The sequence below is a fragment of the Ictidomys tridecemlineatus genome, chromosome 5, assembly GCF_052094955.1.
Source record: "Ictidomys tridecemlineatus isolate mIctTri1 chromosome 5, mIctTri1.hap1, whole genome shotgun sequence".
NCBI classification, from domain to species: Eukaryota; Metazoa; Chordata; class Mammalia; order Rodentia; family Sciuridae; genus Ictidomys; species Ictidomys tridecemlineatus.
This window is the reverse complement of record NC_135481.1, coordinates 131,789,547-131,814,091: the sequence shown is the minus strand read 5'-3', so window position 1 is coordinate 131,814,091 and position 24,545 is coordinate 131,789,547. Positions and strand designations below refer to the sequence as shown.

At 42.2% G+C, this 24,545-nt stretch overlaps 1 protein-coding gene across 2 annotated transcripts in view; it reads right to left on the bottom strand.

Annotated features, from left to right (window-relative positions):
* Abhd17c (abhydrolase domain containing 17C, depalmitoylase) overlaps positions 1-21,673 on the bottom strand; it is a 54,654-nt gene extending 32,981 nt beyond the window's left edge. Inside the window, exon 1 of one of the 2 annotated variants that reach the window (XM_078051092.1) lies at positions 20,897-21,673. In XM_078051092.1, coding sequence (XP_077907218.1) covers positions 20,897-21,480 — 584 coding nt within the window. In that variant the 5' untranslated portion in view covers positions 21,481-21,673. The remainder of the gene's footprint in view (positions 1-20,896) is intronic. The other variant, XM_005320211.4, reaches the window with a different exon arrangement.
* Between the last annotated feature and the right edge of the window lie 2,872 nt (positions 21,674-24,545).

Here is a 24,545-nt window from a genome sequence, read left to right as displayed (position 1 = left end):
AAATTCTTTCATTAAAATGCTACTCACCTCTCCTGCCACTTGCTACTGGCACTCTGGCCTATCCTGGTGCCTACTGACATATCTTACTATATTTATGAGGCATACTCTCCATGAAGGACACCATAATGACACTCTTTAAAAATAAAACAAGGGCAGTTGTTACGACCCTATACTCCACCAGCCATAACTAAAGAAGAAATGAAATGCAGGCATTATTCAGACTGATTGACAAAATTATTGTTTCTCTCCTCTATTCTGCCCTTTACAAATCAACTGTGTCTCTTAAGCTCTAGGAAAATGACGCCACTTATTGAAAGGATGCCACCGCCCTCCAAGTCACCAGATGCTAATTTGCAATAATTACATTTAAGACTCTCAACTAAAAATCAAGACGGAATATTAACAAGGTCGGTGGCAAGGAGATATTGATAGGCAAAGCATGGGGCTTCAAATTACAAGAAGACATTTAATATAGATAAATATTTTTCAAATCTTCAGATCTGGCTTAAAAAATTAAACCCTGAGCTAGAAACCTGATTTGGCAATAGTTCATGTCAGGAAGAACAAGTTGGGGGAGGTTTTATCACTGATCAGAAGTCGATGGATTACTAGGGATGTAGCTCATAGGTAGAGCACTTATGCAGCATGAGCAAGGCCTTGGGTTCAACCCTCAGCACTGCAAAAAATAAGTCTGATGGAGATGTTTCCAAGGCTATCATAAACGATGCTCTAGAGCAACCCTGCTTCCCTACCCTCACCTTCCTGACCACACCAGTGGACTTCTGCAGTATCTGATGACAGTGCTCCCAGACAATGACGTAGCTGGGTCAGCAGTGGCACCCTAACTTAGCAATGCTTGCGAAACCATTTCACTTTTTTGTTAGAACCATCTCAGAACTGTGTGGAGCACCTGAGCTCTGGGAAACCCAAGTGAAGGGAACACTCTAGGCTTCCTATGTGGTACAACCCTACTGCTTGAAGAAAAAGGGTTCAGCTGCCAAATAAGGATTTTAGAACCAGTGTTTCAGTGCCTTTTGTTCTGATTTTATCAAATGAGTGGAAAACGGAATAATGAAAGTGCTAAAATTAATTACAACCTCGGGACTCACATGTTTATATGAGGCAAATATGAAAAGTATTTGATATACTGAGGTATTTTTTCCCCCTCCATTAATATGCTCACTGGCCTCTGTCTGATAGTATAAGTCCAATTGAAAAAAAAAAAAAAAAAAAGAACTTTTAAAGAACACATAGGAAAAACCAAGAATAAATGTCAGTTTAAAAACAATTTAAACATCAAGATATAATTAGAGACAATTTTTTTTCCAATTTGGCTTGTTGGTGAATGAAATCTTCCCTAGAACATAGAAGTCTATAGTTCTGCTTGATCCATTATTTTCAGAAATGCATGTTGTGACAGTAACAGGCTGCCTGCTCTCCTTAAGCCTCATTAGCTGGTGAGTGGAGGCCATGGGAGGAACCGTTCTACGGTACTTCCCCTGACCAAACCATGCCTAAAGTATTCCTGTTTTCATAGGCCTCTCTCAGTAATGCACTAAACAAGATTGAGTTCAGAGGGGACCATCAAATGGTAAAGGTTCTGAAAATACCTCAAAGAATGGTCAAAAGAAACAGGGATTTTCAACCTGTAAAAGAGATGATTAAGTAAGTGAAGAATTTAATCTAATTCAGCCAACATTCAGTGAGGTTCTGCTTTATGCTAGGTCCTGTGGAGAGTTCCAGTATCAACGAGATGCCACCTTTGCCCTTGTGGAGCTTATAGGACAGCAGTTTCCACACCTCACAGCAGTTAAATGAAATGGCAACCAAGAGTTGGGACCACTGAGAAAAAAAATTAAAAGACAGAAATGAGCTTAACAGAAGAAAAACTATACTTACAATGGTTGTTGACATTAATTCAGCTATTCATTTTAAACAATATTTATTGAGCCTGAATGACAATCAACAATAAAGAAATTGTTGGCAAAGATAACTTCAGGGTTAGATGGTTAACTACCTGGGAATGGAAAGAGGCAGAGGGGTTGGAGGTGGGAAGAGCAAGCAATAGGATAGGAACCATATAATGAAGACAAATTATTTCATTTCCCTAGCATTTTGTTGTTGTTGCATATTTTTATTGGTGTTTTATATGTAATAGTGAAATTCATTGTTACATACTCATATATGCACACAATAGAACAATATAATTTGGTCATTAGAACAATATAATTTGGTCATTTCCCTAGGTTTTATCCAGAATAAAGGATCTGAGATAGCTAATACATCAACAAAACAAACATAAAAGCCAAACACACATAAACTGATAGAGGGCCATGAAATGTATAAAGAACCTAGGATTGTGATCAAATTTTACACTTGAACTCTTTCTAAAAAAAGTTCAAGGAATTCCTGAGTCAAATCTGACTTAGACCAAATGAGCAAATCCTAGACTTCTGGATTTCATGCACTTGACAAACTGCCTTTCCCTCCCCTCAATAAAACAAGTAAACGCAAAGTAAAATATTTATAAAGACTATTTTAACGACAAGGAACAAAAGAGATTTTTAAAAATCTCAGTATAATGGAGCTACTGCATACATCTGGCTTCAGGAAACTATTATTGTCTTTGCTTTTCCTATTTTGCTGTAGATGAGCAAAAAATATCTTCCTGTACTAAAGACTGGCATTAGGGATCCAATGGGTCAACGCTTAGGTCCCTTCTGAGGGCCTCTGACTACACTGTCACTGGATTCCCAGTGCAAGAGCAAAACCCTTAAAGTCCACTGATAAACAATGGAATTCACAGGACTATAAGACACAGCACATTTAACCATGCCTTTTAATATCTCTGGCTACAACTCAAGAAGATGAGACTTTGGTGGGCAGAGGGGAGGGATTTCATAATTTCCTTTACTGATGGTGTCTGAGTCCTGAAAGGTCCATCCTGCCAAGACACTGATGTTCTAGACAGGACTCTTGTGCCTCTGCTGCCAGAGTTCTCTCATTTTAGGGTATTTAAAAGGCCCCTTTCATCATTTCTTAAGAAAGTATGAGAGATATATAGACTGCTAAGAAATCACGAAAAAAAGAAGCTTCCAACAAAGTCACAGGGATTTAGCTCACTTGCTGTCTGAGTAGTTTTGGGACAGAGTAGGTCAGGATTGCAAACTGGGATCAGGTTAATAGATCCTCACTGAAAAAAGCCATGCACCAGACTTCCGCACAGTTGGAATGACTGTGTGTGTGACTCCAGGAAGCTGCCTGCAATGCTAAATCAAACTCTAGGAGATGATGAACCCCTCTTTTTAGTTATCCCTCCAAGTTAAGTACACTGTAGGGGCTCCATAAAAAAAAAATAGGTTTTAAAGATTTTAACTCCCCTCAAAGAAAAAAATGCAATTCAGTCCTTGCTGAAATGATCAGGAATAAAACAGTGCTCTGGATTACTTAAAAGAGGTTACCTGACTCTCTAAACAGGAATAGTCAATAAGCAGAGGAGAGAATTAAAACACAATAAGATCACACAGCAAAGATTACACAGCTGGTCCATTTGGGTGCAACTGCTTTGTTTACAGGCTGACAAAGCAACAGAAAGCAAACTATAAGAGTGACTACCAGCCAGGTGTGGTGGTGCACGCCTGTAATCCTAGGGGCTCAGGAGTATGAGGCTAACAAGTTCAAGGCCAGCCTCAGTAACATGAAGAGATCCTGTCTCAAAACAAATAATAAAAAAGGGCTGGGGATGTTAGCTCAGTTGTAGAACACCCGGTATTCAATCCCCAGTGCGCCCCTCCCACCTCATACACAAGTGACCACCAATGGCAACAAATTGACTGAAGTAGCTTACACACTAGAAATGTTTAAAAGTCCAATGAAATACACTGAATCCTTATATTCACAGTTAGACACCTAGGCTGAATCAACCACTTACTCTCCCTAAACTGCTGTCGACAGATTTATGAAATGAAAATAATACCATCTCACCAAACTTCCCCACACAACTGTTCTTCGGAACAATGACAGAGCGCATATGGAAGTGCTTTGAAGATTACAAACCCATTTTTTTTTTTTTTGGTAATTCTTTTTTTTTTTTAAGAGAGAGTAATAGAGGGAGAGAGAGAGAGAATTTTTAATATTTACTTTTTTTTAGTTATCGGCGGACACAACATCGTTGTTTGTATGTGGTGCTGTGGTGCGCTGAGGAACCTGAACCTGGGCCGCACGCACGCCAGACGAGCACGCTACCACTTGAACCACATCCCCAGCCCCTACAAACCCATTTAGAAACACAATGGCTCATTATTTTTCAAATTTTTTGAGGGCTGTCTACTACTATAAACTCTTTTCCCTCCTTCCTTTCAGATTTTTTTTTTAACCAGGGATTGAACTCAGGGGCACTCAACCACTGAGCCACATTCCTGGTCCTATTTTGTATTTTGTTTAGAGAGAGGGTCTCACTGAGTTGCCTGGACCCTTGCTTTTGCTGAGGCTGACTTTGAACTCAAAATCCACCTGCCTCAGCCTCCTGAGCCACTGGGATTACAGGCATGCGCCACAGCTCTTTTTAGATTTTTTAAAAATTGTTCTTATCAAACATATATAAGCACTTTACAAATAGTCACTTATTATAAATAAACCGTATTATATACACACTATAATTTCCCCATTTCACAAAAGAAAATGAAGCATGAGTAGAATTCAAACCCAGGCAGTCTGCTCTGTTGCCCTTGCTCTTAACCTCTGCACTTGGTCACCTACAGTCATTAAGATTCTGATTACCAGTCCTTAGCCACCTCCAGCTGTCAAACACACTTGCACAACAGTAGAGCAGTCAGAGCCACTCAATTCACGTGTTAAAAGGAATCCTAGTGACTATTTCACCAAAAAAGACATATTTCTTTTCTTCTTTTCAATTGATTTTCAAAGATTCAGGAGACATTTTGTCAGAATACAGTTAGACAATTGTACAGAACTCTGTAGGCAAAGGTCTCTCCAAGGATATTCAAAGTCATCTTTTTAAAATGCAAATTAATTTTTTTTTTGTGTGTGTGTGTGTGTGCGCGTGCGCACGCATGCTGAAGACTGTACTCAGTATTCAGCCCTGCACCTGACATATGCTGAGCACCCAATTTGTTGAAAGACTAAAATTTCTAATTTATTATCAGGCTCAGATCCTACAATTCTGGAAAAAGAAATCCAAAAATAGATTAAGTAACAATATTTATTAACAGCCCTGGTGTCTAAACATTTAATCATGTATTCTTCTTCATAAAAATGACTCCATGCTCTAGTGTGTGTGCATACCCACATGCGTGGTTTTTAAAAAAACCACAAAACCCATAAACTCTGAATGAAGACAGACTGAAAAACAAAAAAATAAGCATAAATATAAGTTCTGATATTTTCTTTCTGAACCCAGTGCACAGTCTTTGATATATGGTATTAAATCTATTTAGTACTACCTCAGTCTTTTCCTATTGCAATCCATGCCCCAATCATGGTATAACACTATTCCCACCACTCGAGAAGGAAGGCTTGCCCCTGTGCTGACTTAGCACCAGTCTGGGTTTAGGCATGGGTAGCAAAAAGGAATTGCTTGAAATTAGCCACAATTTCTGCATTTCAGTGTTTATACAGACATACACACACACATACACACACACACACACACACACACACACACACGTCAGTAGTAGTGTCCCATGCCTGCAATCTCAGTTATTCAAGAAGCTCAGGCAGGAGGATCACAAGTTCAAGGCCAGACTTGACAACTTAGCAAGACCCTGATTTAAAATAAAAAATAAAAAGGTTCTGGGATACGGCTCAGTGGTAGAGCACCCCTGGGTTCAATCTCCAGTATCAAAAACAAACAAAACAAAATAGACCTACACAAAATAATAATAGATAGGATGAAGTATGAGTGGAGCTCGTCATGCTATGAGAATGGCAGAATGTTAAAAAAACTGCTGAAGGGGCTGGGGCTCAGTGGCACAGTGCTTGCCTAGTATGGGTGAGGCACTGGGTTTGGGTTTGATCCTTAGCACCACATACAAAAATAAGCATATAAAATAAAGGCATGTTATCCATGTATAACTACACAAATTTAAAAAAAAACTGCCGAAGATGAACACTAATATCGTGGGGTTTATTTTCATATTGTCTTTACTTTGCATATAACTTGGATTTTTCCATAATAAAATTTTGTTTTTAACAAGCAACACGGCAAGGTAAAAAGGAGTTTGTGGATCTCAGATTTTAGGAGATTAGGTCATATGCTGGCAGTCAGAGAAACTACAAACAGAAAATTCTTTTCTTTCTTTTTTTAATTAAAGCTTTAGGGTTATAGTAGACAAACTCACATACACACATGGAAATTGATTTCAGTTCATGACCATCCCCTTTTCCCTCCCTCTTCTTTTCTTTTTTTTCCCCCCAGTACTGGGGACTGAACCCAGGGGCGCTCTTACAGAGAGCAACAGGGTCTCACAAAGTTGCCAAGGCTGGCCTCAAACTTGCCATTCTCCCACCTCAATCTCCCTAGTGGCTGGGATTACAGGTGTTCACCACTGCACCCAACTAGAAACCCTCTTGTAAAATTTCTTTATTGTTAACTGACTTTAAATATACCCTCAATAATATCAACCACAACTACTTTTTCCAAATAATTAAACAAACAACAACAAAAAAAACATTATTCAATGTGACAGTCAAGGATACCTCCTGACGACATGGGGTACTGCCCTGGTAGCAGGTGAACCTGCATATTCTCCTCTCACAAGGAAGACCAATGTCCTCCTCTCCTGTAAGTACTCTGGTCACCCTTCCTGAATGCTCCCATGGACAGGTAAGGTTTTTCTTAAGAAAGCAAGCTTTATTTTCCAGGAGGAAAGCAGGCATTTGAGGGATTGGATGGCAGGATGTGGCAAAGGTCTCTCAGTTCCCTAGTCCTTATCACATGGGTAGGTTACACATTCATGTTCAACCCTGAGGAGAAATCTTAGCAGGAAGCTGAGTCTGTAACAGCTATGTGAGTGACACAGTGATGTCTACCCAGCCAAAATCAAAGAGGTTAAGACTCAGAATCTTGATTCTAAAAAAAGAAGGAGCTCTAAATACAAACAAGACCTTTCAACAACTCCACCCAGTCCTTCAACTAATACAAGAGAGCCTTTTCTGCAAGGAGAAATGTACTTGGCTCTGGGTAAGTCTAGAATCAGCTTTGCCCTCAAGGAGATTACATTCTTAAAGATGAATCAGATATAATTAAAACTAACCAAAGGACCAGGTGACAAGAACTAGAACAGAAGTATAACCAGAGCTACGGGAGCAGAGGAAGGGCAGCCAACCTTGCTGACAAGGCTCTGTCTGCACGGTGGACATGTGAATGGTACAGAGAATCCCCAGCCAGCACATGATGGCCAGAGAAGGCACTCCAGGTAAAGAGTACAGACCAGCCAAGGTATAATTTTTTTTTCTTTCAGAAATACACAGGCAGCAGTTTTTCATTCTAAGTAGCACTTCTGAGAAAAGAGTGGCGATGGAATGGACAACTCCTAAGAGATTTAGACGCCTATTGTTTGGGGTGCTCATTTAATTAACTCTGCAGTTCTTTAGTAAATGTGAAGCCAAAGGATAACTCAAAATAAGAAAAGAATGGATTACAGAAGATCCAGATGCTTGCAAAAAAAAAAGTCCCCAAGGAACTCTTGTCCCATTTTCAGTTCAGAGAGGGAAACAGGGAAACAGACTGGCAGGAGGCTTTATGCAAATTAAAATTGTAATCTTAGGCTGGGGCTATAGCTCAGTGGTAAAGTACTTGCCTCAGATGTGTGAGGCACAGGGCTCAATCCTCAGCACCACATAAAAATAAATAAAGATACTGGGTGTTCATCTACAACTAAAAAAAAAAAAAATTTAAACTGTAATCTTACACAAAAATTTTTCAAAAAATAATAAAGTAGAAACCTGAAAACATGCAGTAAGGAAGAGATCTCTAAAAGACTGCTGGTCACCTTCTATTGAAAAATCACACTTCTGTGTAATCCTGTCACTCTCCTGGGTGCTTGAGATCACAGGGAAATCTGCCATCGCTCTCTAGGCACAGAGACTGACCAAAGAGCCACCACTTTTGGCCCACTGATACCAAGGAGCTCCCTCCTAATAAGAAAGAAACCTGTCATTCAATCATTTACAGGAGCACCCGACCCTCCAAACACTGGGATCCTGGAGGTCAAATGGAAATGCTGATCACAGATGCCAGGGAACCAGATGAATGAATTCCATGAAGCTCCTACAGGTTGACTTTGGCAAGGACAAGGGCAGAAGCAGGTCTATCCCAGGCAAAACTGCCAATCATTTCAAGTTTGTTTTTGGTTTCATAGCTTTCCTTCTTTGAAAGGACAATTGCCAAATTTATCTCTAGCTCAGACTTCAATCCTGAACTATTATAGAACTAAATTTTCTAATTTCTTCTACCTATCCACTTACAGGTAGACATGGGCATCTCAAACTCCACAGATCCGAAGCCCTACTCCTGAACTATGCCCTGCCACTCCCAACCAGAGCCACTCACAGCACTCCCCGTCTCAATAAACAGCAAGCCACCTTTCCTGTGGCTCAGGACAACATCTTTGCAGTCATCCTTGATGTCTCCTTTTCCCATTTTGCATCTGTATTATTGTATGTTCTCCCTTTAAAATGCACCCACAACTAAAGTATTTTTCACCACTGTTGCTACCCACCCCTGGTCTGCCACCATTATCTCTCACCTAACATACTGCAGTCAATTTTAAATGGTCTCCTTTCTTCCTCCAGAGGCACACCAGCCCTTCTAATTTATCATGTACACAATACTGAGTGATCCTTTTGAAACCTAAGTCAAATCATGTCTTTTCACTTCCCAATGCCCTCCCAGGGCGCCCATTTCCTTTTGTAAGAGACAAAGTCTTTGCAATGATTGGTAAGACTGTAGGTAGCAACCTCCCTCAGTTACTCTCAGTCCTCTTCTGTTATCTTCCTAACCTCTGCACCCCTTACTTGCCCTGCTCTGGCCACCCTGGTTTCCTTATGTTCTTTGAAACTGTAAACCATACTCCACCCCAGGACCTTTGTCTCTCAGCCCTTTCCTACACATAGCTAGGCTCTCATTGCTTTGAAATAAGTATCCTTCTCTTGATGAAGCAAATCTTGACCATCCTTTTAAACTACAGTGCACAGGCTAAACCCCTCTCCAGTGCCCCCTGTTCTGTTTTTCTGCATCACTTGCCATGTTCTAAGAAACTACCATTTACATAAAAATTATTAATGATTCATCTGTCATCAGCATTTGTGAATGGAAACTTTGCAAGAGCAGTAATTGTTTGTTTTATTTTGGAAGACAGCTGGCCTATAGAGGGCAACTGATTCATTTGTTAATAAGTAGAACCAACAGATGAGGTGAGTCAGAGGTTTTGGGAATTCAAAATCCTGGAAGTAGAGCGGTCCAGGTAATCACAAAGAGTGGCCACAGGTATGGACTATGGAGTGGGGTAGAGTGAAGGAGGAAAATAATGAGGGAGAGGGCAAAGACAGCAAGGCAGAGTTGCTGAATAGCATCTCTATATCCCAGAATACTTAAATTGCACAGGATAACAGCAGAAGGTGGAGTGACAAAGAAAATTGTGATCCAGTTGTACAAATCTTTGAGGAATATGCAACCATATCCTAGAGAACAAGAGCTACAAACAGCTTTTAAAGAAACTGTATATTTATAATATCCATATATGTTTATAAAAGCAGATATTTACTTCAAAATAAAATTTAAAAAGCCCTGAATTATGGACTACCAGTTTTACAATGCATGCTATTACTCCAGGGAAGGAGAATTACAGCAAATTTCAGAGAGGGGGTAATATACAACCCTGAGTCACCATATGAGGTATTCTAACTGCCTCCTCAAGAGCTTACATGTCCCAGGGCTCCTAAAATACAGAGGAACTGACCTTTACATGGGGCCTGCTGGTTTAAAATGGTTTACTTTAGGCCTGCTTCACCTATTCTCTAGTAGCCTTTATGGATGGAGCCTAGTTTGTTTGTTTTTTTTTTTGTACTGGGAATTGAACCCAGGTGCACTCAATCACTAAGCCACATCCCCAACCCTTTTTCATTCTGAGACAGGATCTCGCCAAGTGGCTTAGGGCCTCACCCAGCATATATTTTAACAAGTATCCCCCTCCCCAGATAATTCCAACCCTGAAGTTTGTGAGCTCTGTGGCTATCAACTTATTCATTTGTTTACTCAACAAGTTTTCAAGGAGTGCTCCTCTTGTGCCAGGCTTTATACTTTCAGGAGCTGAGAAGAAGAAGAGAGCAATGGCAGTCAAGAGACCTAAGCCTGCCCCCAGGGCTGGGGGCCCACTTGGAGAAGAATGGGGGAAATTGGGAAGGCCTAGATCAAAGGAAGAAGGTGTGTGTGGGGGGGGAGAAAACATTCAAAGGAAAAACCATAGAAACTTGGGGCTATTGGGGTGTGTGAATGAAGGAGGGAAGGTACCAGGAGCCCTCTAACTTGGAGCCTGAATAAATGGAAGTGAGCACACTAATGGTCAAAACAGTGAAAGCTGTGTTGACAGTACACTGAACCCACAGTGTGGCAGGACTGCCCAGTGGACATGGTCCAGAGATGGACAGACTCTTCAGACTATAAGCTACCACTGAGCTTCAGGGACAGAGAAGTCCCCTGAATACAGATGACAGCCCAAACTATTTTATCCCTCCCTGTAATTTTATTTCTAGCTTGATACATTCCTAATCTATATTTATAGGATTTTATTGACGTTTTTAGTAGGAAAAACTATTTTATTCCAATTAACTATATGACAGCACATATTACTTTTTTAACTTATTTATTGCACCCAGCCTATTTATATAATATAAAATGTGCTTAGAAGTGATTAGCCTGTGAATAGTCCCTTCCTAACAGATATGTTAAAACTAAAATAGAACAAGTTTTACAAAGTTTTAAGGTCAACAGTAATAGTTCAGCATCATGGTAATCCACTGAGTCTGAAATATCCTTGAGTAATTTATGATAATACAAACAAATTAAATATTTAAGGTCAACCAGCACACAAAAAGCTTGTTCTGGCAACACAGACCTTTGCAGTCAACATAATTATTATTGCACAGGTTGTTATGTCCATGACAATCACTAAAGACAGCTCTGGATAAGCTGGACTGTCTTGATTACCAACCATAATGATGAGGTTCTAGCTAGTAGAGTTATATTTAATGTCTAGAAGTTCACTCTCTGTGGATATATTCTGAATGAGCTTACTTCATACACACACCCCACACACTGAATAACTGCCCAGATTTTGTTAAAACCATTTAAAAATGTAAAATGAAGAAAACAAATGAATAATCCATATTGGGGGTTCTTTGTGTTCCTTTTTTCTTTGAAAATGTGCACAGTATTCTGACAACAAGAAGTTCTGGGGACGGGCTTTTCTCAGTGATTCAGCAAGTAAATGATACCTACCAGTTAACTACTAGACTGAGCCCTGGATCTGAATGACCTAGACTTCCTGGAAACAGAGGTTTCCAATTTCACCATGGTGCCATGGTCCTTTAACACTTTAAAGTGAATCAATAATGTGGAAGTTATCAATGAGCTCCATTACAGAGTCTTGAAAACTCCACTTGAATCTAAGGTGTAAGGCATTATGGGAGCATTCATATTTTAAAAGCAGGTCTGCTGGCCCTCTTTGGTAAAAGAGGACAGCTCTATCTGATTAAGGCTGCCCCATTAGTAAAGAGCAACCAGAATGTTCTGGTGCAGAGGAGACAGAGTTTCACTTCCAGTCCTTGCCACTCCTGACCCCATGATGAAGAAGCCTCTGGTTCCTGTTCCAATCCCATAGCTAAGCCTGGACACAAAGGGGAGGAAGCAGGTGCAGAATGGTTTGCAATGTAATGGCAAGTGTTGGATTACAGGTAGGGTTTCCTCTCCTTTAAAGATCTCCTTTGGGGATATAAACACCTTGGGAGATGAAGTGCTATCAGATTTAAAATACTAATGTAATCAATCCTCAAAGCTTTCGAGGACACAAGCAACTGAATTCAAAGAACTTCTTTCTCCTTAGCTGTAAATGAAACCAAAACATCTTTACTGTTCCTCTATGTGCAGACCCATTCAGCCAGCCTTGACCTAGCTGTTTCTACCTACAAACAATAGGGAAAGAAGCAAAATCTACAGCTTGGCTCCTCTCCTTATGACCTAGCGTCTGGTTTTCAGCTTGATCTGAGCATCTGGTTATTACTGCTCCAACAGTGTGAGCAAAAATTCTAACACAACAAGCCATTCATTGAGCCCTTACTGTGTGGAAGGCAACATTGTTAAGCACCTGACATGAAATGTCTGCACCAAGATTATTATTGCTTTATCATTATTTTTATTATCTTAACTAAGGTCTGAAAAGGTTAGGAGACTTGCCTGATGAGACAAGCAACTAATAAAGCGGCACGGGCAGGACCTAAACCCAAGTTTATCTATCTAAATCCTTTGCCCTTCAGTACCAAATACATCACAGAGAGTAAGAACTGCAGGGAATGTTCCTCCCCAGGTTACCCTTGAAATGACCTTGCCTGGGTTACCAGTTTTAGTCAGAAACCAGTTCCAGCTGTAAATCACCTAAATGAAGAAATAAATCATTAAGTCATACCACACCCTGGATCTTTAAGCTGAGTCACACAGAGATCCATTTGCACTGTGCAGTTTCAGCCTTTGGCCCTCTCTTGCATTTTTTTTTAATGGTTGTAGATGGACAGCATGTCTTTATTTTATTTATTTTTTTTATGTGATGTTGAGGATAGAACCCAATGCTAGGCAAGTGTTCTGCCAATGAACTACAGCCTCAGCCCCTTTCTTGCTTGCATTCTTTATCCAATGCCTGACCTGTCCTCCCTGCCCCACAGGCTGTTCAGAATTGTGTCCACACCACAGGCCATTTTTGGCAGTCCATGGTGGACGGTGCATGTGTGGTAGGATAGGAGAAGAGGCACCAAAAGGCAAGAGACCTATTTTGCTACAGCCTTGGCTCCCAGTTTTCCAATGTGTGCCTACACATGTGGTCACAAAAGGGCAATGATGTCACTGTTCTACTGACCTGGTTTAAAGAATTAATTGTGGTCTATTCTTCAAGGTTGAAGCTCTCCTTTCAGAAGGAACTTTGTGTCACATTATAGGAGCTGAATGGCAAGCAGATCCAATTCCTACAGCCCACTTCCTCCTCAGAGGAAGTAATGTGACTCACAGAAAGGCCAGAGTAGCAGAGACATCTGGACATTCTTACCTGCCCCTGGCTCCTGACCAACTTGCCATGCTTCTTTAGACTGCTCTAGCACCAGCTGTCACTAACCTGGAGGTACAAAGGGGTGAACCAAGGAAGGGTACCAAGCACGAAGGAAGCCAGCTCTGCGGCCACCAAGTCAGAGGGAAGTCAGATGGCGGGGCTCAGCAATATAGAGGTTTGGAAAAAGCAAGGGGACAGGCAGGCAGAGAAAAGGACTTGAGAAACACCAAGCCAGTGCAGGCAGAGGAAGCTGGAGAGAGGTGAAGGGCTTCCGGGATCCCAGCTGCACTGCCTTGTGAGTCTCTGGGGACACTCACAAATACAAACATATATTTCTTTTCAATTACTGCCTCCTCATATGGTTTATTCTAGAGTGATCCTGTCCACCAAAGATCTTTAACAGCCTCTTTTCTTCCACTCTTAACCAGTTATTATGGGGGCCAACCTTTGTACACCAGCATTTGGATGTTTCTAAATTTGTGTATTTCAATTCTGGCTACACACACACACACACACACACACACACACACACACACATCACATCACATCACAAACTTTAAAAAAAATAACCCGGGGGTGCTGGGGTTGTGGCTCAGTGGTAGAGTGCTTGCTTAGCACACGTGAGGCACTGAGTTCAATCCTCAGCACCACATAAAAATAAAGGTATTGTGTTTACCTACAACTAAAACATACATTTAAAAAAAAAAATTAACCTAGAAAATTGTAAAGAAAAGCCAGGGATGAGATCCACTGAACCAGATGAAATCTACCAAGTTTCCCAGTGTGGTCAAGAAAAGCAAATTCAACCATGTACAATGATGCGTACCAGTAGTTCCGGCTACTATGGAGGATGAGGCAGGAGGATTGCAGTTTCAAAGCCTACCTAGCCAACTTAGTGAGACCCTGCCTCAAAATACAAAAGGATAGGGATGTAGCTCAGTGGTAGAGTGCCCCTGGGTTCCATCCAAGTAAACCTCTCAATAGATACACAAGCAAATTCAAAAGCACTAAGAGCATCTCTTGAAAGTTACAAAATATAAACCTACAGAAGGCACCTCAAAATTCCTGTAGTTGGGTTACATTTCATTGTTCCATGTTTTAAAACAATGGAATAGTCAGGCATAGCAGCGGCTTGAGAGGTTGAGGCAGGAGGACTGCAAGTTCAAAGTCAGCCTCAGCAACTTACTGAAGCTCAAAGCAACTCCGCGAGACCCTATCTCAAAATAAAAAATAAAAAGGGCTAGGTTCAATCCTTGGTATCTGCAACCCCCCGCCCCCAAAAATATAATGGAATGTGGACACCAAAAGTGTCAAATGTTTCATTGAAGCTAATCTGAATGTCTGTTCCTCCCAAACTCATACTGAAATAAAATTCCCGTTTTTACAGGAGTAAAAAGTATGACTATGAAGAGAGGATTAGGTCACAACAGCTCCACCATCACAAATAGACTATGCCTCACTGCACAGTGGGCTCACTATTTAAGGGCAAGTCTGGTTCCCTCTTTGTATGGATGGGTGAATCTTTCCTTTCCCCTCTCTGCTTCTGACACCATTACCAAGGGAGAAATGCTCTACACTCTTTCACTGGGCCCTTCCAACATGATGTTCTGCCTCACCTTGGACCTAGAGTGATGGAGTCAGCCAAAAAAAGATTAAACCTCTGAAACAGTGAGCTTCAAATAAACTTTTCCTCCTCTAAATGGTTCATATTGAGTATTTTGGTTACAGTGACACAAAAACTGACTAAACCACCTATAAACAAATCACCCTGTTATCCAAATAACAATCTCCTATGTTTTTCTGTGTTGAGATTTTGGATTCCTATACAACAGGATTCTTAAAGGGGAACAGATTTGTAATTTCAATATGAGCCTAAGCAAAAGTCTGCATAGCGTAAAGTTACTACCAAAGGGAACCACGCAATCCCTCAAGTCGGGCTTTGAAGTCTTAAATGGGATTATCAATGCTGGCCAGAGCCCAGAAGTTACTCAATTTGGAGGGTGAGGAGGGAAAGCAGCAGAAGGGCGTGAATGACCTTAAAGGTAAGGTCTAAGTAATCACAGGACAGTATGATGTAATTTACTTCTGCAAAAGAAAAGAAAATGCTTTCTCCACCAATTAGAGATTTAAGAGTAAGTTTTAGTCGAAACAGTCTCCAAGAGTTCCCTAAATAAAAGCAAATGTGCTTAAAAGAGAACACATCAAAGAGTTATTGCCCATTAACACAGAAAATGGAAGTGTTTTTCAGATCTTTCTCAACTGGATTATTGGCTAAAAGTGCAGTCCCTCAAAATAGAACCATAAGTGAGTTTTGGTGGGATGCAGGCAGAAGCTCAGATTCTGGTACTGCTAACAGGAACAAAATCTGCATGATGGCAGAGTAAGGGGAGCCTGAAGAGCCAGGAAGGAAGAGAAGAAAGGCTCAAAAGAAGGAAGGGCTCTGAGCTGACCCCCAAACATACGTGACCTACTTTTGTTTTGTTTTGGTAGAGGGGATTGAACTCAGAAGCACTCTACCACTGAGCTATATACACACTTTTTATTTTTTATTTTGTGATAAGGTCTCACTAAGTGCCAAGGCTAGCTTCGAACTTGTGATTTTCCTGCTTCAGCCTTCTGAGTCACTGGGATTACAGGTGTGCACCACTGTGCCCAGCCCTAGTTACATATCATCAGGTCTGTTCTTAGGAAAAATCATCTTCTTCCTAATAGGATATTCTCATATTGATGCCTAGAAATGCAAACCAACATTCTGCCAGTCACTTCTCCATATCTTCAAGTTCTGTATCTGCAGATTCAACCAGCCAAGGATCAAAAAAATTTGAAAAACAAAAACTGTATATGTACTGAACACAGATATACTTTTTTTTGGTCATCATTCCCTAAACAATATAGTACAACAACTATTTATGTAGCCTTTACACTGCATTAGGTGTTATGAGTTATCTAGAGGTGATTCAAGTATGTGTAAGGATGTCCACAGATTATATGCAAACACTATACTACTTAATACTAGGGACTTGAGCATCTGTGGATTTTGATATACACAAAGTGTCCTGGAAATAACTTTCTGTGGATACTAAGGAATATATTTCCTTTTTACAGACATCATTGTGCTTTCATCTTATGTCAAATAGTACTTATAACATGTTCTGTTTTTCTTGGCTCTGATCAGTCTAAGTCAAGTAGAAATCCTAGGCTCTCTTCCTTTAATGGCCCCAGAGTATTCCCTCTGAGAAAACTGAGAACAAAGAAGCTATGCCATTATGTCAAGGAAAGGCAAGTTTTGCTACTCTCAGGGCAATTCCACCCTGAGAGTGGCAACTATAAACACCATTCACAATCAACAAAGGTGCTTCCAAGGACCCCAACACCCCCGGCCACTACAGTCTTCTGGGGACATGGATTCCCCAGTCACGGACCCTGTGAATCACAGACATCAAAGTTATAAAACAGCTAACCATGTATGTGTTAAAAATGCTTTCATGAGAGGACTTTCTGTCCTCTCATGAAAGGAGGGAAGGAAAGAAGGAAAGGCGGTGGGGAGAAAGAGTCAGGATTAATGATACTCAAAGAGAACCTCCAGTGTCTGAAATAAGCACAGTACTATTATTAAATGTGTACTTAGTGGTTAATGGTCCATTGGTCAAATGAATAAAATAATGAAATATTAACTCTTTTGTAATTTGCTTTTTGCACCTAGGCACAAAGTCTTTTATTTATCTTCCTCTCTGGGCATTTGTTTTCTGTCTTCACCGTCTTTGGCAACAGTATCAAATAGAAGTTTCAAAGATGACTTCTGTGTTACTGGTAAACACCAATAACAAACTAAATCACAAATGCCCCACTCTTCTGTTTTTCCTGATTAAAATGTCTCAGCTCAAACCCTCTCTGCCTGCTTTACACCTCATTCTTTGGATTGTTTGCTTATTTGGGTTTATACTTTCAAACCAGCTAGATTCCTTCCCACTTGAATCACAGTCCCACTTCTGCACAGTCTACAACTGCTGAGGTCCAGGAAGATATCTTCAAAGGTTGTGCATCAAGGGAGCTGAACCCAGGTGTTCTTCCATTGACCTACACAGATTGATCACTTTACTTCCCTGACTCACAGGTTTCAGTAAGGAAGTCCTGAATTTTACAGTGCCCTTTTCACAAACACCTGTAAGTGATTTTAATTCATGCCCTCAATTGTTTGCCATTCACAACATACTTACAAAGTCCATCAATATAACACAAATGTAAAACATGTCCTAATCTTGGCACTTTCCATCATGCTTAGATTTATTGCCCCTCCTTCCTGTTCCACACCAACTTTCCTTCTTCTATACTGAGTCCACACTTCTCCTGCCTCTTTCAACCCCCCACCTCTCTTTCTATGTCCTTCTCAGTAATGGTATGAATCCTTAAAATAACCATCTATTGGTCAAGGAGCAAATCATCTTTCTTGCCTCATGAAACCCTTATTGTAAATTACTTGCACATCTTAATCTTAACCTTCTTCTGAGGGGACTCATTCATTGCTTTGTGCATCCACGTGGGGACCGCACACTGAAAAGCATTCATGTTTCAAGTTCTTCACTCAGGGCTGCGCAACTCACTAAGCATGAGAGGAGACCTCACAGACAGGTAGTGGATAGAAGACAAGGAGCAAGATAAGTGAAGGGTTCCTGCTGCTCTCTTTCTTCAGATTATGAGACTGATGGCTTACCTACTGAGATAGCAAGGCACCTGCTGCTCTGTTCTTCAATGCTGACACTTCAGTGTTACATGAACACCAAGATAATGGACCAAAGTGGATCATACCTCAGGATAATTCATTTGAACCCCTTTTTGTCTATGGTTGTATGTACGGATATTAAACTCTAGAAGTAAAATAGGATTCAACTCTTTGCAATTTAAAAAATGTTAAACATTTAAGAAAAATTAAATGTTTCCCATTTGTTGATAGGGTAACCATCACATGCAATTCATTGAACAAATATTTAATGAATGCCTTTTATTTAAAAGCACTTCTGCCAGTTGCTGGGAACACAGAAGACAAGATAGAATCCCTTTCCTTAAGAACTCTGAATTGAGTGGGGATTCAATTAAGTAACAGAAGTAACAACACTGTTGAAAGTGCAAGCACAGGGAATACATTTAGGGTCCAGTCAGGGTGCAGTAGTCTCAGCATACTAGGTCATATTTAAAGGCTAGATATAAGCATCAGAAATGAGGCAAGGGACTCAGCCTGATTCTATGGGGGCTGCACAGCACAGTCCTGCTGGGGATATAATCTAAGGACAGAAATAAAGATGACTCAGGATAAGGCAAGCTCTCCAATCAAGTGTTCTGAACAATACCAGAACCAGGAGATCAGAGCTCCACAGAAAAGAAGGGGGTTCAAGAGGAGGCGGGTTCCTTACCATGGACACATGGTATGGAAGGTATTCTTGCCAAAATACCTGAACAGAGCTATAAAAGGACAGCAATGGTCAGATTACAGAAGAAAAATCATAGGAAACAAAAAGAGAGGAAAGACTCGGGAAGGCAGTTTGGGATGCCTAAGCTTCATAGAACAACTCTGTCACATATATGTAAAATATATTACTACAAGGTACAGTGTAAAGAATTCTAAACTAGTAGCCAAGAGACCTATTACTGGTAAGATTATCATTCTTTCAAATGAAGTGGGTGGACAAGAGCAGGATCCATGCATGAGCTGGGAAATCCATCTAACAGCTTACAACCAGCATTCATTTTCTTTACTTTCTTAAGTGAAATAAAACAGAACACAACACATTCTGCTATGTGAATCACTCATAAGGAAAAACATTGTTTTGTGAAACATTCACTTTAAATATGTAGCACAGTGCTTGATCAAGATGTAAAACAAGTTTTTTTTTACTGTAGGATCCAAAGTCTGAAAAGAACTAGACCAGAGAACTTGTAAGTTTTCTTCAAATTCTAAGATTCTCACTTATAGCCACTAAATTCTAACCTATTTTAGTTGAGAATCACAAGCAAAATTTGGAAATATCAGAGAGCAAAGTTTGGGAATACCATAAGATAATTCAAATCCAAAACTAAAGATGACAGAAGACTTCAGGAAGTTAACTATGCCTTACATATGAGGCAACTCAGACACACCTACTTGCTCAGGGCAAGGGTTCTTTCGAAAATCTTTCATTTTAATGCTACAGAAACTTTTGAATAACATACTCAAAGTAGAATTTTTATGTTTCACTTAAAAAAGATCTAATGCCAACCAACCTTACATTTTAATACCTATTCCAATGGCAAATTCTAGCAATCTGCACATACTTTTGAAACCCTTTCCTGAACAGGTGGCTTTTAACTACTTGTGGATTCTGACTCAATACATGAGCATATGATAAATTCTCATTTGCCTAAACCAATTTCCAAAAGCTATATACTCTAAATGAGGACATCCCATCAGGACTTCAGAACATGACAAGCCATTTCCCAGAAAGGCAATGGGTAATTTATGAACCTATGTATAAACACAAATGGAAACAAAATCATTAACACTGGCCATGCTTATGAGTTGAACAAACAAGCTTTAGATAAGAACTATAAAAAGGTCTACAGCAACACAGTGCCTATTGTGTTTATTCTGAGGACTCTTTCCTCTGAAGAAAACCAACCTCTGTATAGACATGACCTCAAGTATCTTCACCAATTACTGCTGAGGTAGGTGAGAAAGGTGACTGACATCTAAACTGGAGCACAAGCAGGTGACCTGATTTGGCCACAAAACTCAGGTTTTTGCTTGTGTTACCAGGTCTAGCCCCTAAATCATGAACCCAGATTGTGCCTGGTACATAAAAAGGCCCTCAATACTTTCCAGTCCTTCCATGAGTACTAATTCAAGGTCAAGACATTCCCCACCCCTGTATGATTCAAACTCATTCTGGGCTGTTTACTGAGGCTCTATGAAAGGTGCCAGGTCACCAGCTAACTTCCTGTCCAAACAGTGCCAGCTACTCTGCTCCACTGGGAGGCAAACTCTTCATACCATCCGACCCCCCAACTGTCTGTAACGCTGCCCAGGCTTTGCTCCAAGGGCACACTTCACAATCAGAAAGTCTTCGAGGCCATCCCATCTGGCCTCCTGTTTCACGTGGCCGAAACAGAGGTCTAGAGACTTATGTCTTGCCCAAGGTCACTTCTGCCTAAGGACCTTCAGTCTTGATGGCCAGCTCATACAAACTAAGCACGAAACAAGTTGGTTCTCTTTGCCCAGTACTTAGACGTCCCCACGCCGCCACTTGCGGTGGCCAGAGCCACAAAAGACCCAGCCCCAAGACCTGCGGCACCTGGGCGTGCTACAGCGGCACAGCGCCGGGATCTAAGCTCTCCAGCAACCCGAGTGCTGGCAGGTTTGAAAGAGGGTGAAAACAGGACACGAGTGGGGACGAAATGCGAATCCTCAGCCACCTGGGGTTCTCTACTCGCCCCAGTCGGAGATGAGAGGCCCCTCTCCCTGAAGACCGCCGAGGAGACCCCCACCCGCCTGTCTACTGCTGCAAGCCGGGCCTGGTGACCCCCGCCAGGCTCACCGGGTGCGCAGCGCCTGCCACGCGGCATCGATGTCGGCGTAGAGGTTCTTCTCGGAGGGTTTGCCTGAGCTGACGCCGTAACCCGAGTAGTCGTAGGAGAAAATGTTGCAGTTGATGCGCGAGCCGAGGCCGATGTAGAAGCTGCACATCTGGCCCAGGTCCACGGCGTTGCCGTGAGAGAAAAGCAGCGTGTAGCGGCTGGAGGGCGCGCAGCGCACGAACATGCAGCCGAGCCGGTTGTCCCGGGCGGTGCGCGAGAAGAAGACCTCGACGGCGTCCAGCTCGCGCTGCGAGTACTGCCAGTCGGCGCGCTCGCTCAGGTGCAGGCTGCACGCGCCGGGCCCCGCGCCCGCGCCCTCCTCAGGCTGCTGCGGCGCCGGCTGGGCCGCAGCTGCCGGAGCCGGAGCGGGGGCCGTGGAGGGCGCGCCGGGGCCGCGCTGCTCGGGCGCCAGGACAGTGTAGGTGGGCTCGGGCGGCAGGAAGGCCAGCTTGGCGGCGATGCGGCTCGGGCAGGGCGGGCAGCAGAAGAGCCAGCACAGCTCTCCCAGCGAGAAGCCGTTCATCCTGGGGCCTGGCTCAGGCATCCGGGCGGCCTGGCGCCCGCCGGCGACCCGGCTGGCTGGTGGCTGACGGGGAGGAGGGAGCGCGCGGGCGCGACAAGGAGGGCGGCTGCGGCCCGCCCGCGGCGAGAGGGAGGAGCGGGAGGGCGGGTCAGCGGCTGCCCCGCGGCCCGGGCGACGCGCGGGCGGCCGGGGCCCGCGCGCGGCACACAAAGCCGGCGGCGGCCAGGGCCGGCTGTGCGCGCCGCCCGCGCTCCCGCACGCCCGCCGCCGCTTCCGGGTTACCGCGCCGCGGCGCCCCCGCGGGACGCGCAGGGCGGCTTCTGGGGCGGGGCTCCCCGCTACCCGCCTTGGGCCGCCGTGCTGGGCGCGGGCGCCTGCCTTCCCGGGCCTGGAGAGCGCGTCCTCGTGCCTCGTGCTGGAGCGCTACTCCGGAGAGCTGGGCAGCTGGGCTGATACTGCGAACGGACTGGGAGGGGGACACAGGCGTCACTCTTGAGTGAGTGTTCCCCTCACTCCCCTCCCCTTGGTATTTCCTTACCCAAATCCAAGTTTTTGTGTCGGATGGTGGTTCTTGGGAATCTATTGAAAAGAAAATTAACGACTGGAAAGGAATTAAAATGAACCTTCAGTGTTTGGCTCTTGGTGTCTGTGCTACTTTCTGACCTGTGTCCGCACCATAAGGGGTACTAGAGATGTGGGATGGGACAATCATGGATGTATTTCCCAGTTCCATGTAGATGTTTCTGCATATGAAGCAACATTCTTAACTTTCTAGGGACATGACTTCACTTTTAGAACATTCCTGTATCTATAAAAGTCAGCTATTGGGCTGGGATCGTGGCTCAGTGGTAGAGCGCTTGCCTAACATGTGTGAGGCACTGGGTTCCATTCTCAGAACTGCATATAAATAAAAGAATAAAATAAAGGTCCATCAACACTTAGAAAGGGTCAGCTGTTGTAACGAGGCCGTAATGTATTTCTTAATAAACCTTGGTGAGGTTGTCTTTTCTGTTTCTTGTGGGTAGATTTTCTATTATACATAGTGGGATATAATCTCATTTTTCTTAGTGGACATGTTGCAGAATCATATTGGTCGTGTAGTCACATATATACATATAGTAATAATGTCTGTTTTATTCTACTATCTTTCCTATCCCCACATCTTTTAATTCACTATAATCTTGGCAGTCACCTCTAAATGATTTTTCCAAACATAACTCAATACCTTGAAACTGTGCGTGCTCTGGTGCCAATCTCATCCAGCCTCTGCACTTCCCTTTTCCCTCCTGCCTTGGCGGGCCTAAATTCTCTTTGGGGAATTGGCAGGAGGTCCTTTCCTGGCCTGGCAGGCAGTAAGGCAACTAGGAGCTCGGAAATTGCCATATCTCCACTCCACCTGCGGTTTAACTCTGGCGTGTGGAGAAGAATTTTGTTGTTGTTGTAGCTTTCTTAGAAGAAGAATTTTGAGCACGCTCATTTAGATGAATTTACCCATACTGATTTCAGTAAACTTGAAAACTTTGTTGAAGACGTTCTACTGAAACAATTTTTAGGTGTTTCTGAACTATTTAAACTTAGTTCTTAAAAACCTGGTAAATTTTTTTTTTTTTATTTTTAAGCCTGTTCAGACTACATATTTGAAGTCTGTTTTAAAGTTATTCACACTTGGTGAAACTGTTCACCTAAAGCCAAATTTTAGCTTCACAGAATTAGATTTCCTTAAAAAAAAAAAAAAAAAAAGTTTTGTAAACTGGGACTGGTGGCGCATGCCTGTAATCCCAATACCTCTGGAGGCTAAAGCAGGAGGATCACAAATCCAAAGTCTGCCTCAGCAACTTAGCAAGGTCCTAAGCAGCTCAGCTAGACCCTGTCTCTAAATAAAATATTTTTAAAGACAGCTGGGGATGTGGCTCAGTGATTAAGTGCCCCTGGGTTCAATCCCCGGTACTTCCCCCACCCCCCCAAAAAAAGGTTGCTGCATGTTGGTATACTTTACTTTGGTCTTTTTTTTTTTTTTTTGTACTCAACATACATGCATGTAATTTTTTCTTGCCCACAGCACCCCAAGGTGTTTGTTAAAACTGCAAAAGGTAAGATAATGCCTACTCTCAGACCTTACAATCTAGGGTATCAGCAAAAGATTCACAATAAGTTTTGTTTGTTTGTTTTTATGTGTCTTAAAAATCTCAACTCTTCATGAAACTTGAGGAAAGTTCAGGGTGATGTTTCTGAGGGGAGCAAAGGTGACAGCCAAGTGCATTACTTTCTAATCTAATGCAGGACAAGAATTTTGAGAACTTAGATGAAAGAGTGTCTACCACATCCCTTGACCAATCTTTTTCAAACCACTCCTCTCACCTGTCTCTTGACAAGGTTTGAACATCATATGGGTCATGAAAGGGGATTGTGATGAGATCTCAAGTCCATATCTTTGTGCTTCGATGGAAAAGACAACCTTCATGCCGTGCCTAGGGGCACACACCTGCATCCCAGCCTCTTGGGAGACTGAAGCCAGAGGGTTGCAAATTTGAGGCCAGTTTCAGAAACTTAACACAAAATAAAAAGTGAAAAGGGTTGGGGATGCAGCTCAACATACTAGGTTCAATTCCTAGTCCTAAAGAGAGAGAGAGAGAGAAAGCCTTCATATTCAATATAGCTTGGTGGAAAATTAAAGAGACAGACATTTGTTTGTTTAGACCCTATCTCTTTCCACAAAAGACTTGTGAGATGTAATTCAGTATAATATCAATCAATAAATAAGCACATAAATAAAAGACTGGCTTTTATTCTCATCCTGCTAGGAATCTTTGCAGAGGTGGGCTGAAATAACACATATTCCCCAGGAGGTATGACTGTTCTGATTTTTGTATTAAATTAAAACCCCAAAGTTCTGGGCCATAGAGCAGAACTAGCAAGCCTTTCCCACTTCATGCCAAATATAGCCAGTAGTGAAGTTTGTGTGACCCACTCAGATGAGATATGCTAACTAGGGACTAAAAGGTTCAGTATTTCAGTATCTCTGTAACATCTCCACTACAAATATGTCAGTGTGCCCTGACATTTCCACTGGGAAACTTGAATGTAAT